Genomic DNA, 12,133 nt, shown 5'->3' with positions numbered 1-12,133 from the left:
GGCATGTAGTAACTCAAATATTCGATATTTTTATTGTATCCTCTCTATAACTGTTCGATGGAGGTATTATATCTCTACATTACAGTTGAGAAGACGGAGACTCTGAAGTTAGTTTTCCAAGGACCCTCGTAGTAAATTGCAAAATGAGGACTTAAACCAGATTAAACTAGTTTTAAGTTCTAGAGCCCCTTATCTCCTCCACAGTCCACCTCTAAAACATCTGGAAGTTTACGCAAATTAGTGGTTTACTTGAGTGAACATTTAAAATATTTTAACAAAACCACTTCCTCTTGACCATTTTGTAAGGAATTTCTCTCCAAATGCAATTTCTGGAAAAAAAAAGCAGCATAAAAGTCGACACCCACATTTCTTTATAATGTGGCCTGAGGGAAACTACTCTGTAGGTCTTGAGATACTCTGAGGACAGGAAAATGGATGGAGGTGGCCCTTCAGAACTCAAACAAAGCACGGGAGAAGCAAGGGAGAAAAGCACTGCTCTCAGGTAAAACATCTCTAGTGCTAAAGAATGGATGAACATCTGTCACTTCTGTACCGCCTAGCTCTGGCAGGTTAATTACAAGCCAAGGCTGAGGAAGCCCTGCGGTGACGGCCCTGGTCTTGTCTGCCACTTTCCTGAGGCCAGGTTGGATCAGGCTGTGTGCAATGGCTGCTTAAAGAGAAGGCAGGAAACTTCTCCAAAGGGGCTGTGACTACTAATGTTGCAAATCCTCCACCTGAAAAACTCAGACGGATGAGGCGGGTATCCCTCTCTCTCTTTCTCTCCCTCGTCCACCCAGGCCTAGGAGATAAGGTAAATTAAATTTCCTCTTGTGCGTTGTATATATCAAATGTTCTGTTCCTGACCCTTTACCTTTGATTAACATCCGTTCAGTTTGCAGGGTTCAGTGCTTTTGGCTTTACTGTATTTTGTTAGTACGGTTAAGGCGAGGACTGCTTCTAAATAGGTGATTTCCACCCTGCTGTCTGAGAAGAGAATAAAACCGAATTCGGGAGAAACGGAGGGGGTAACAATTTTGGAAAAGGTGAGGGGAGTGGGTAACAGCCTCGGTAGTAAAGTTCTCAACGTTGGAGGAAAACGGTTTCCTCTCCCGGAGCTCTATGGAAGCATCAGCTCCTCCCCTCGGGCCTCCAAAAGTACCCTTCGCTTGGGGGCGATTCTAGAGTTGAACCCGAAGCGCGTGGGGTCATTAGAAACTAGAGCAAGTTGAAGCCAAAGAGGCCTGGCAGGGTAGGGGTGCGTGGACTCGGGGTCCGAGTGGAGGGGAAGGCCGACAGCCGCGAGTCCCGGGAGAGGAGGAGAAAGAGAAAGCGGGGCGGGCCGGAGGTCGGGGTCCGGCGGCGGGAAGGGGTCCCCGTTTCTCCCTCCCCGTCCTCGCCTCCCGGGGCGCTGGTGACGTTGCGGTTTCCTCCTCCCTGCAGCTTGAGCCTCAGCGCCCGCCGCGTCCCGCCCTCCTCCCCTTTCGCCCACACCCCACCCGCCCGCGCCGGCCCGGCTCGCAGTAGCGCCGCCCGAGGCTGCAGCGGCGCATCCTGTGGCGCGGCGCCCACCCGCACCCATGGCGCGACGGGCGCGCTGAGGGCTCGGCTCCGAGGGCGCCGGGGGCCCGGGCGCCCTGGAGTGAGGGGGGCCGGGAAGGGGTTCCGGAGCCTGGGCCCAAGCTGGAAGGCGACGCCCGAGAGGACGAAGCCGCGGCGGGGAGCGGTAAGCGGAGGGGCGCGCGAGTGGTGGGCAGGGGCGCGCGGCGGGCGCCGCTCTGGGCCCCGCGCGGCACAACTTTCTTCCGGAGATTCGGGCGGGTGGCCGGGCGCCGGCGGGAGGCAAGCGAGGAGCCACGTCCCCCGCCGGGCGCCGAGCGCGCGAGCTGCGCGCCCGAACCCGGTTCCGCTGGGCTCCTGGAGGGCGCGCGAGGCGTGAAGCCGGAGCCGTGGGTTTCCCCGGCGGCGGGGCAGCTTTTAGTCCCTTCCCAGCCCTCGAGCGCCGGGCGCACCATAAGAACTCAGATCACTTTCGGTGCGTCGGGTCCGGCCGGCCCAGCAGCGATTTCCTGGACGGCCGGGGGGCTCCGGCTTCCCTCTGCCCGGTAGCCTGGCACAGCTTCGCGCCCTCCTTTCCCTGCATCTCCCCGTTAATTGGGGTGGTAGTGGTCGTGGGTGCCGATCCTGGCACTGGCAGCCCGCCTCTGCGATTGTGGAAGCCGGGCAGGCACGTCTCGAGCCTCCCCCAGACGCTGGATTCCAGAGCCGCCCGGCTCCGCAGACACTTGGAGAAATTGTTGGTAAACCTCACTCCCTGGCAGCCCCTGGTGATAGGGTGGGGCTGGGGCGTGCTTGACTCACAGGCTGGGAAGCTCTGTGAGCAATGCCACATGGGCTCAAGATCTGTCGCGGCTGGAATCTGAGCTAAGTTTGTGACCCGAGAACTTTCTCATTTTCATTGCTCATTTGAGGCATCAGCCTCTGCTTAGGCTGGCGGGCATTAGAGCTGAAACCGAATCCATTGCTTAAAAAAAAGTAGGTGAGCCTCATTTACCTGGAATTCCTTAGATCAGGAAATGCCACTTTTAATTTCTGGGAATCTCCGTGTTATAAAGTTTTTTAAAACATTTTTTCATTAGTCATGGTTTAGTTAATGTTACATTAAGTTTGAGAAGGGACGTTCTCACTGAAATAGTTTCAAAACAGTTTTTTTTCAGTATTTTATTTTTCACGTTATAGACTTAACCTTTCAGGAATTTCCTTTTCTTCAGTTTTTAAAAATTTCTCAATAAATGATAACCCGTATGAAATGAAATATGTGCGATGTTTTTTTATTATTATTTTATTTTTGGTTGTGTTGGGTCTTCGTTGCTGCATGCGGGCTTTCTCTAGTTGCGAGCAGGGGCTACTCTTCGTTGCGGTGCACGGGCTTCTCATTGTGGTGGCTTCTCGTTGCAGAGCACGGGTTCTAGGCACGTGGGCTCAGTAGTTGTGGCACGTGGGCTCAGTAGTTGTGGCTCGCGGGCCCTAGAGCGCAGGCTCAGTAGTTGTGGTGGCTGGGCTTAGTTGCTCCGCGGCATGTGGGATCTTCCCGGACCAGGGATCGAACCCGTGTCCCCTGCATTGGCAGGCGGATTCTTAACCACTGCACCACCAGGGAAGTCTCTATGTGCACTGTTATATAGAATATTTTGACACTACTTCTAAAATGGGATCCCCAAATTGTTCGTAATGTGCATGGAAAAAATACAGCATTATTTGAGTATTTGTGTGTCATGTACTACAAGGTCCCATACAGATACGTGTCCTTTTATGAAGTGTGCAGGTAAGATGTGTTCTAGTAAAAATGGAGAAGAGAAAATATTGAGTTTGATGCCTCCATCATCTAGTGACCCCTCTGTGTGGGTTCAGCAATAAGTGCAAGACAGTGCTGTTTACTTAGGAGACGTACAGAGGGATATAAGAAACTGCCCTGGCTGTCCCCAAGCTCTTAAGGTAGAAAGGGAGAAAGCAGCACCTGAGAGTTTGGGCTTGGGAAGCATCATTTTTCATTAATTGGTATATGATGTCAGTATTAGTGTCATCTAGCTTTCGTTAAAGACAGTGGCCTACATAGTACATTTTTACATTCAGGTTAAAAAGTATCGATAGTACAGTTACCAAGTAAAATGGAATTCTCAAAAAAAAGAAATGTGGATAAAGAGGGAAATTTGCCACAGAATACGGTTTAGGCCTTTGTCACTGAGGGGATTATTAGCACCTTCCTAGTCCTGCTGGGTAGAAGCTGTTTAAAGTTCCTCCCTCTGAGGTTAGGGGACTGGTTATGGAAAGACACTGGGTAAGAAGTTAGGTAAGTTTGCCACATGAGGTCAGGACCATCATAATACCTAATATTTGTGTGTGCATCTACTTTAGTGTTTATAAAATTAGTCCACAAATTAGCTAATTACAGGTTTTCAATGATATTTGTTTTCCGGTCCAATATGCCATAGTGCTGCCTTGATCTGGTGGCCATCCAGGAGGGAAAGTTCTTAGCTTCACAGATGTTGCCCTGCCCTTCCCAATACCTCATTATAAAGATTTTTTTAATCTCTGAAGAAGTGTTTTAAGATCATAGATGAAAATGCATTCTGCAATTAAACAAAAAAATATTTGTTTATACATTTCTTAATATTATTTGTAGCAGAATATTTTGGTATTTATTTCTACTTGCCTTGGATTACACTAAGCCATGAAAGAAATTACATGTTCATGAAAGAAATTACATGATATCTACTCTATTATGATTTCGACAAATGAATGGAGAGGAATAAAGAAAGATACATTTAAATTTGGGTTTTAATATATCAGTAACCTTTGCGTTCCAAAGGGGTAAAGAAACTACTAAAGGACTAGCATTTTGTATTTGCAGCATGTGTTAAATATTACTTAAACCATTAGCATGTTTGAGTCCTAGATATAACACATTTTCTTATCCTTTTTACACCCTCCTCCATTAAAAAAAAAAAAGGAATACTGTTATTGTCCTGGGATATGTTTGTGGGATATGTTTGTGGCAGGCCTTTGAGGAGATCAAGAATGTCTGGTCCAGGGAACTCCATCATTATAGTGGATACTTTTATTCCATTTACTGAGAGGGCCTGGATCTTTACTATTATGAAGGAGTGGGTAAGGCAGAGATTCCATGTCCAGCAACCCTTCTGAAATAATGGGTCCTAGCGGAGGGCAGGACAGTTCTTATTACTATATTATAAAATGCCTTAGGGTTTTCTCATCTTGGAATTACATTATCTTCACCTACAGTGATTTGTAGAAAAGAACTCTTTGGTGGTCACCAAATTACCAGTAGGTGTTTGGATGATGCAATGTAATCCTCTAAACCTGACTCAGTGCCCAACATGGGAATTAGGCAAGCGTGTAAGCCCGGAGTACCAAAAAGAAATTATTTTCCAGTAAAATTCATATGATTAATTAAGGGCAGAATGGAAGTAGAGATTAAAGTCCTAGATTCCAGAGGCACTGATCCATGCTTCTATTTGGTGATAACAATAATTAGAAATGGATGAATTTCAAAAAGTCTTGCCAACTCTAGTGCCCAACTCTAATAGGAAATTATATTTTAAAAATTAAACTTTGCAAAAAAAAAATGGTTCTGATGAACCTAGGGGCAGGACAGGAATAAAGACACAGAGGTAGAGAATGGACTTGAGGATACGGGGAGGGGGAAGGGTAAACTGGGATGAAGTGAGAGAGTAGCATTGACACCTACACACTACCAAATGTAAAATAGATAGCTAGTGGGAAGCAGCTGCATAGCACAGGGAGATCAGCTTGGTACTTTGTGACCACCTAGAGGGGTGGGATAGGGAGTGTGGGAGGGAGACGCAAGAGGGAAGAGATATGGGGATATATGTATATGTATAGCTCATTCACTTTGTTATACAGCAGAAACTAACGCACCATTGTAAAGCAATCATACTCCAAGAAAGATGTTAAAAATCAAACTTTGCATTAAGTGGATAATATTTTTAATTGAAGCAATTTTTCTTTAAAGAAAATCTTTCTATATATGTTAGTTAATAAATGTAGTCCCAAGTTCTGACCCATCTAACGTTATTGTTTCACAACTTCTAGTTGCGTATGGAAGAGTGGTTTGGTTAGGGGATGGTGGAGAGATATTGCAGGGAAGAATCATACTGGAAAGAAAATTAGAAAGTATTGTGGACGCGATTAAGAGGAGAAACTAGCGTTAATAAACTCTTACTTATGAATTCATATACATTTAGACAGTTGAAGGAGGAGTCCTTGATAGATCATACAGCTACGTGAATGCTTGCGTTTTAAAACTGCCTAGTAATTTAATATTTTTTCAAATAATTCTAATATTTTAGCCTAGTGGAAATGGAGAGTGATGTAGAGCAGGTGTCTTATCGTCATTTTAGGGGTGTAGAAATGGAAATACCATGAAAGTAAGAGACTTGTCTCTCTTTTTTTTTTTAATTTATTTTATTTTTGGCTGCATTGGGTCTTCCCTGTTGCACGCAGGCTCTCTCATCGTGGCGAGCGGGGGCAACTCTTTATTGCAGTGCGCAGGCTTCTCATTGCAGTGGCTTCTCTTTGTTGCTGAGCACGGGCTCTAGGCGTGTGGGCTTCAGTAGCTGCGGCTTGCGGGCTCTAGAGCGCAGGCTCTGTAGTTGTGACTCATGGGCTTAGTTGCTCCGTGGCGTGTGGGATCTTCCTGGACCAGGGCTCGAACCCGTGTCCTCTGCTTTGGCAGGCAGATTCTCAACCACTGCACCACCAGGGAAGACCTGTTGTCTCTCATTTGCAAGTAATTAGTGGTCTACCTTAAACATGAGATTAACCTAAATGGCGTATGTAATTCTACTTTTCTCCTTTATGACTCCACAGTCATGTTGTTAAAGACTCTTACGTTTCATTTTCCTACAGATCTAATTTATTATCCCGCTTACTACCCATTACTGTCCCTGAACTGTCAGCTCCCTGGAATGCTTATGTGCTTCCCAGGCTTCCGTAAACTGGCTATTTACTGACCCTCTTCCCACAGCTCTCTCCTCTCACTCTGCCTATCTCTTCTCATCCTCGTCAGGATTCCATCCTGGGGCCCCTTCTAATTCCCACAAAACCCTAGGCTCATTGCTCAGCTCTCATTAGCTGGCTTCAGGTTTTTGGGTGCTTTACCAATTGTGTTGCTTCCTTCTGCTTGTCTCAGCAAGCTCCAGCCTGTTGAGGGTGTGGATTTCAGATCCTCTGTCAGATGCCCAGAAGAGTATAAACCTGCAGGAGGCAGAATATTCAGAGAGTCTGTTGAATGTCACAGAAAATAAAAGGGAATGATTTTACTTTGGGAAGAGAAGAAAAGATTGTTGAGGCCATCTGTTTATTTCTTGAATGGAGTTCAGTCCTTAATTCCGAATAACACTATGAATTTTGATGTGCTTTAAGATTACCGCTGAATTTCCTTCTATTTGTTTCGACTCCCTTGGGATGTTCCATAAACATGATCTTGGTAAGTGTTGTCATCAAATGTTAGTAGGTAATTTCTGAAAGAACAGAATTTGCCTCTTTAGTAATATGTAGAAGCTATAAACATCCTGATAATAAGCATGATTTGTTTTGGCATTTTATATGTGAGCATAGTTATAACCATTAGGTAAGTGTAGTCCTGTTTTTAAAAATATAGCAAAAGACATGTATGCAGTTAACTCTCAATGACACATATGTGACGTATCCATTGTAGGTTGTGCCCATCTGCTTTGTCCTAGACAGAGTCAGAGAGAGTTTGCAACTGAGTGTATATATGTGTCTGCATGCCAGAAACATTTTTTGGTATTATTTATGGAATTAATAGTGCCTATCTTCTCCCCAGTAAATGTGGAAAATAGTAGGATAATCATAGTAAAATTCCTTGTGTGTGTTTAAATTAGTGTACATGATCTTTCAGAAGAAATTGAGTAGGTCCACACTCATTTAAAAAGCTGTCATTTAAATTTTTCCATTTGAAATATTCATTGCATACACAGATGCCATAGGGTTGTGAATTTGCTGATTAAATCAAGGATTTTACGTTTTTCTCACGTGTAACAAACTTAGCTACTAAGCAATAGGCATTTAATGTGTGCAGATGTTCTACCGCAACAAAGTTGAGTCAGCATTTCATAACTCTTAAAAAAAATTTGTAAAGGAAATGGGCTCACCAAGCTTGTGGGTCTGTAATATTTTTATTGATGAAGTACACAGGCAATATACTGGCTTTACTGTGGGAGTCTAATTGCTATTGCAAGAAAAATGGAGATATTTGTTAGCAATTCCTGAAGTGAGAGATAACAACATTAGGTTGGTTATATAAATCTTAGTGTAAAATGTAGTAATCTGTAGATTATGTTGTGAATCTGGTAGAGATTACTCATGTAAAGAAATAACAGACTACAAATTGACACCTTCATTTAGAGTAGTCCTTTACATTGAAGTATTGAAAGGGTTATTGCATTTCTAAAGTTAGCTTACACCCAGAAAGTTGTGTCAGTGACAAGAAACTCAAGAATTGCATGATAAAAATCATCAAGTAGTTTAAAAATGTTTCACGCCAAGGTGCACTCAACACCCTGACACCAGGTAGAGCAGTAGTAAAGGTGGCCTGGCTGCAGGATCACACCGCTTACCTTCTTTACAGTTGTGACTGTCAGCTTTTCTTCTTGACACAGTGCTCTTTTTGTTGTTTGGCTATATCTGAGGACAGACTATAAGTAATGGATTTCTGGAATTCCACAAATTCTGGTTAAGAGCTCTTCTTGGGGCCTTGGCAGTTGAATGATATCATCCTAGGAGGTATGGATGGGGCCGGGCTCACCAGACCCGTGGATAATCGGGCAGGGGCCAGCTGGATTTAGGAATCACCTGCAGTGTTTACACTGCTCCCAGGGCGGGGAATGGGCCTGGCAGGAAGGAAAAAGGAGCCTGAAAGGGAATGTTGAACAGCTGTTTTCCATCTTCCCTGAAGAAAAAGAAGAGGAAATCGCCGTAGAGCAGGCATCAAGAGGGATTTATGCTAAATACAGGGAAGTTTTTCTGAATGTTTTAACCTTTAGAATGGATTTATGAAGGAGGCCTTTGAGTTCTTCTCTGTTTAGAGAGGTTTAAGTGAGGTTGTCCAGAAGGGATGTTAGCATTTATCTTCTGGGGTTCTAATTTTATGACCTCTGCTCATCTGGATTTGAAAATCTTAGAAGTTAAAAATGACTTAATTATATGAATGTAGAAGAAATGGTCAGTTTCAGTGTTTGAAATGCGAGTTGTCTTTATAGTTTCTACTTAACATTTTTATTTACTAGAGCAAAGTATTTGCTAACTGGTTAAATATTGATTCTATATAAGATTGCTTCAACCTTTCATACAGGTACACATTACAGTGTCTGAAAACTCCTCTATGCTTAATCTGTTTTCTCCCCAAACAGGTCACTTTTCTCCACATTTCTTTTTTATTTTAGAAAATCTTTAAAAAGGTCTTGGCATCAGACTGTGGTGTTCCATTTGGACTTTCAGTAATATCTTTTACTTTTCTCTGCCCCATTTTTTCTAGTAGACTAGAAAAAATAATAGACTGGCAACAGTGGTCACCTGAATATATGGGGCATTCATTAGCCATGTGGTCAAAACACAGAGGTTGCCCATGTCAGAAAGAGTCTGGAAACTTCTCTCATATTCCAAACTTCTTATAGCAGTATTTTGGTTAAAAATAATAATAGCATTTATAGAAACAATGTGAACTTTGCTTCGTTTTTGTTCAGGAAGATAGACGCTCTAGTAGAATTTTTTTTTCCCTCTCCAGTTTTATTGAGATATAATTGACATACAGCACTGTATAAAAGTTAAAGGTATACAGCATAATGATTTGACTTACATCATGAAATAAGTTTAGTGAACATCCAGCATCTCATGTAGATACAAAATTAAAGAAACAGAAAAAATTTTTTCTGTAGTGAGCCAGTTTTTCTACAGCGAAGTAGGAGTTTACAGAAGAGGAAGGGAATGAGGCCAGAATGATCCTTGCGGTAATGGATTAGAGCTGGAGACATAAGTGTGAACTCATGTTTAGCTTAATATCAGTACAGATGGTTAAATTTAGGATTGTTTATAGATACATGTATTACATATACATGGTTTAGTATACATGCATGTATTTCCTCACTCTGTCAGCTGCAAAGGACAAGCAGCCATGATACCCGGGTGGTAATGAGCACACCTAGCGCTCAGTTCTTGGTTATTTTTTTTGTTTTTTGTTTTTTGGGGTTTTTTTTTTTTTTTTTGCAGTACGAGGGCCTCTCACTGTTGTGGCCTCTCCCATTGCGGAGCACAGGCTCTAGACGCGCAGGCTCAGCAGCCATGGCTCACAGGCCTAGCCGCTCCGCGGCATGTGGGATCTTCCTGGACCGGGGCACGAACCCGTGTCCCCTGCGTCGGGAGGCGGACTCTCAACCACTGTGCCACTAGGGAAGCCCCAGTTCTTGGTTTTTAAAATCATTCTTCGCAAAAGTAACCAGGGCTCCTTAGAGAAATGGCTGATTCTAGGACTGGGCAGGAAATATACAAGGTGATTCTGGAGCATCTTGCAGTGGCAGAAAATAAGGAAGTGTTAAAAAACCCCCAAACTAAATTATATTCAAATTTTCTTATCTTTTACCTAATATCCCATTTCTGTTCCAGGATCTCACCCAGGACACCACATTATATTTAGTTACAATATCATGTCTCCTCAGGCTGCTATTTTCTGTGAAAGTTTCTCAGACTTTCCTTGAGTTTGAAGACCTTGACAATTTTAAGGACTGGTCAGGCGTTTTTATAATGTCTCTCGAGTGGGATTTGTCTAGTATTTTTCTCATTATAATACTGGGGTTTTAGGTTTGGGGGAGGAAGAACATAAAAGTAAAGTGCCATTTTCATCACATCATATCAAGGGTACAGATCATAAATATGACTTATCATGGCTGATGTTGACCTTGATCACCCAGCTGAAATAGCGTTTGTCAGGTTTCTTACTGTAAAGTTATCTTTTCTCCCTTGTCCATACTGTCCTCTTTGGGAGGAAGTCACTATGCACAGTCCACACTTAAGGAGGGGGAGGTCACGCTCCACTTCCGAAAGGGCAGGGTATCTACACCGATCATTTGGAATTCTTATGCACAAAAGATTTGTCTTTTGTCCCTCATGTATTTATTTATTCAATCATTTTTATATCAGTATGGACTCATGGATATTGTTTTTATACTTTGGGTTGTAATCCAGAACTATTTTATTTATTTTGTTGCTCAAATTGTTTCAGCTTTGGACGTTGTGTACTCTTTCAGTTGGCTCTGTCCCTTTGACATACTGCAATCTAGTAGAATTAATTCATGGTTTCAGACCAGTTATGTTTTTTCTCAGTAAGAAAATTAGGCAGGACTTAAGATGTAATCATCTTAAAAGCAGGCTCATATCGATGCTGCAAAAGGTATTGGAAAATGCACACTTAGCCAATATTGGGTCAGTGGGTTTGGGGGATGTCAAGAAGTGGAGCCCAACAATGTCCATGTCTTTGGCAACTGGAATTAAATGTCTCTACTTAGTTTCACAGCCCATAGTTTTAAAGCAATTTTGAAATGTTTTTCACGACTACCTTTCTCAGAGGAAACTGATTCTTGGAATCACTGAAAAGCCTGCAGAGTTAACTTAGGTAAACGTGTCTTTTGGTGTCTCCCTTAGTTGTGAGGTTAATTTCTTTTCTTCCTCTGTCTTTAACGTAAGTCTTTTACAAGTTAGAGCCTGTTGGCTCCAATGAGGACCCAGGAGGAATAGAGAGCAAGATAAGAATCGATCTGTTACTTTTATGCAATAGTTCAATTTATCCTTTCTTAAACCCGAGTGTGAAATTTTAAGATCCACCTTTTTTTCTAAGGAAACCAGTATTGTTCAGATTAGATTCATCTTGTTTACCACATGCTCTGCTAGGGTTCTAAGATTTTCACCATTACACTTTTTAGATTTACTGTGACTTGCATAGAGTTATTCTGTATAAAATTCAAATTAACAAATGGCATTTGAGTATCTGTTGTGGGAATTTTAAAAATTCTGTTTCACCTCTACTTGTGAAATTTAATCTGGCAAGTTTTAGGATAAGTTGGACCACTTTCAGTATCTCTTTCTTGGGGAAGAAATGTGTTGGCAGTATTTATACTACTAAATTGCCATAAAATGATAAATTCTGTGCCTAAAGAAGTTGAGTGGAGCTAGAAGTATTAGGGTGGTTATGTAACAGACCCTTCTTTGTGTGTTTACATCCTTCTTTCTTGTTGGTGAAGCCACTGAAGTTTAGTTCAATGATTGCAAGTTTTAGAAAAGATAAATCTGTGTTACCAGAAATGAATGCTTTGATATATAACTTTTTTCGATGTCCTTTTGAACCTGGAAGGTCAGATGAAAGAACGTTCTACTTTAGCAATAGAAATACTGAAAGGATTTAGTCATTCAGCAAGTACTTGCCAGGTAATTCTGTGTTTGAGGGGACATCTGGGTGGAGGCAAAGAGGGGCAGCATGCAAAAGAAATATGACATGGTTTCCAGCCTTCAGGAGCTATAAAAT

General features: G+C 42.7%; 1 protein-coding gene across 3 annotated transcripts in view; it reads left to right on the top strand.

Moving 5' to 3' along the window:
* Nucleotides 1-382: 382 nt before the first annotated feature.
* The window catches only part of DSE (dermatan sulfate epimerase), a 70,628-nt gene continuing 58,877 nt past the window's right edge, over nucleotides 383-12,133 (top strand). Inside the window, exon 1 of one of the 3 annotated variants that reach the window (XM_060115047.1) lies at nucleotides 383-502. In XM_060115047.1, the coding sequence (XP_059971030.1) occupies nucleotides 436-502 (67 nt within the window). In that variant the 5' untranslated portion in view covers nucleotides 383-435. The other 2 variants (XM_060115048.1, XM_060115049.1) reach the window with 2 other exon arrangements.

Source organism: Mesoplodon densirostris, chromosome 12, assembly GCF_025265405.1.
Source record: "Mesoplodon densirostris isolate mMesDen1 chromosome 12, mMesDen1 primary haplotype, whole genome shotgun sequence".
Lineage (NCBI taxonomy): Eukaryota > Metazoa > Chordata > Mammalia > Artiodactyla > Ziphiidae > Mesoplodon > Mesoplodon densirostris.
The sequence above is the reverse complement of the archived record's forward strand: the minus strand, read 5'-3'. Positions and strand labels throughout refer to the sequence as shown.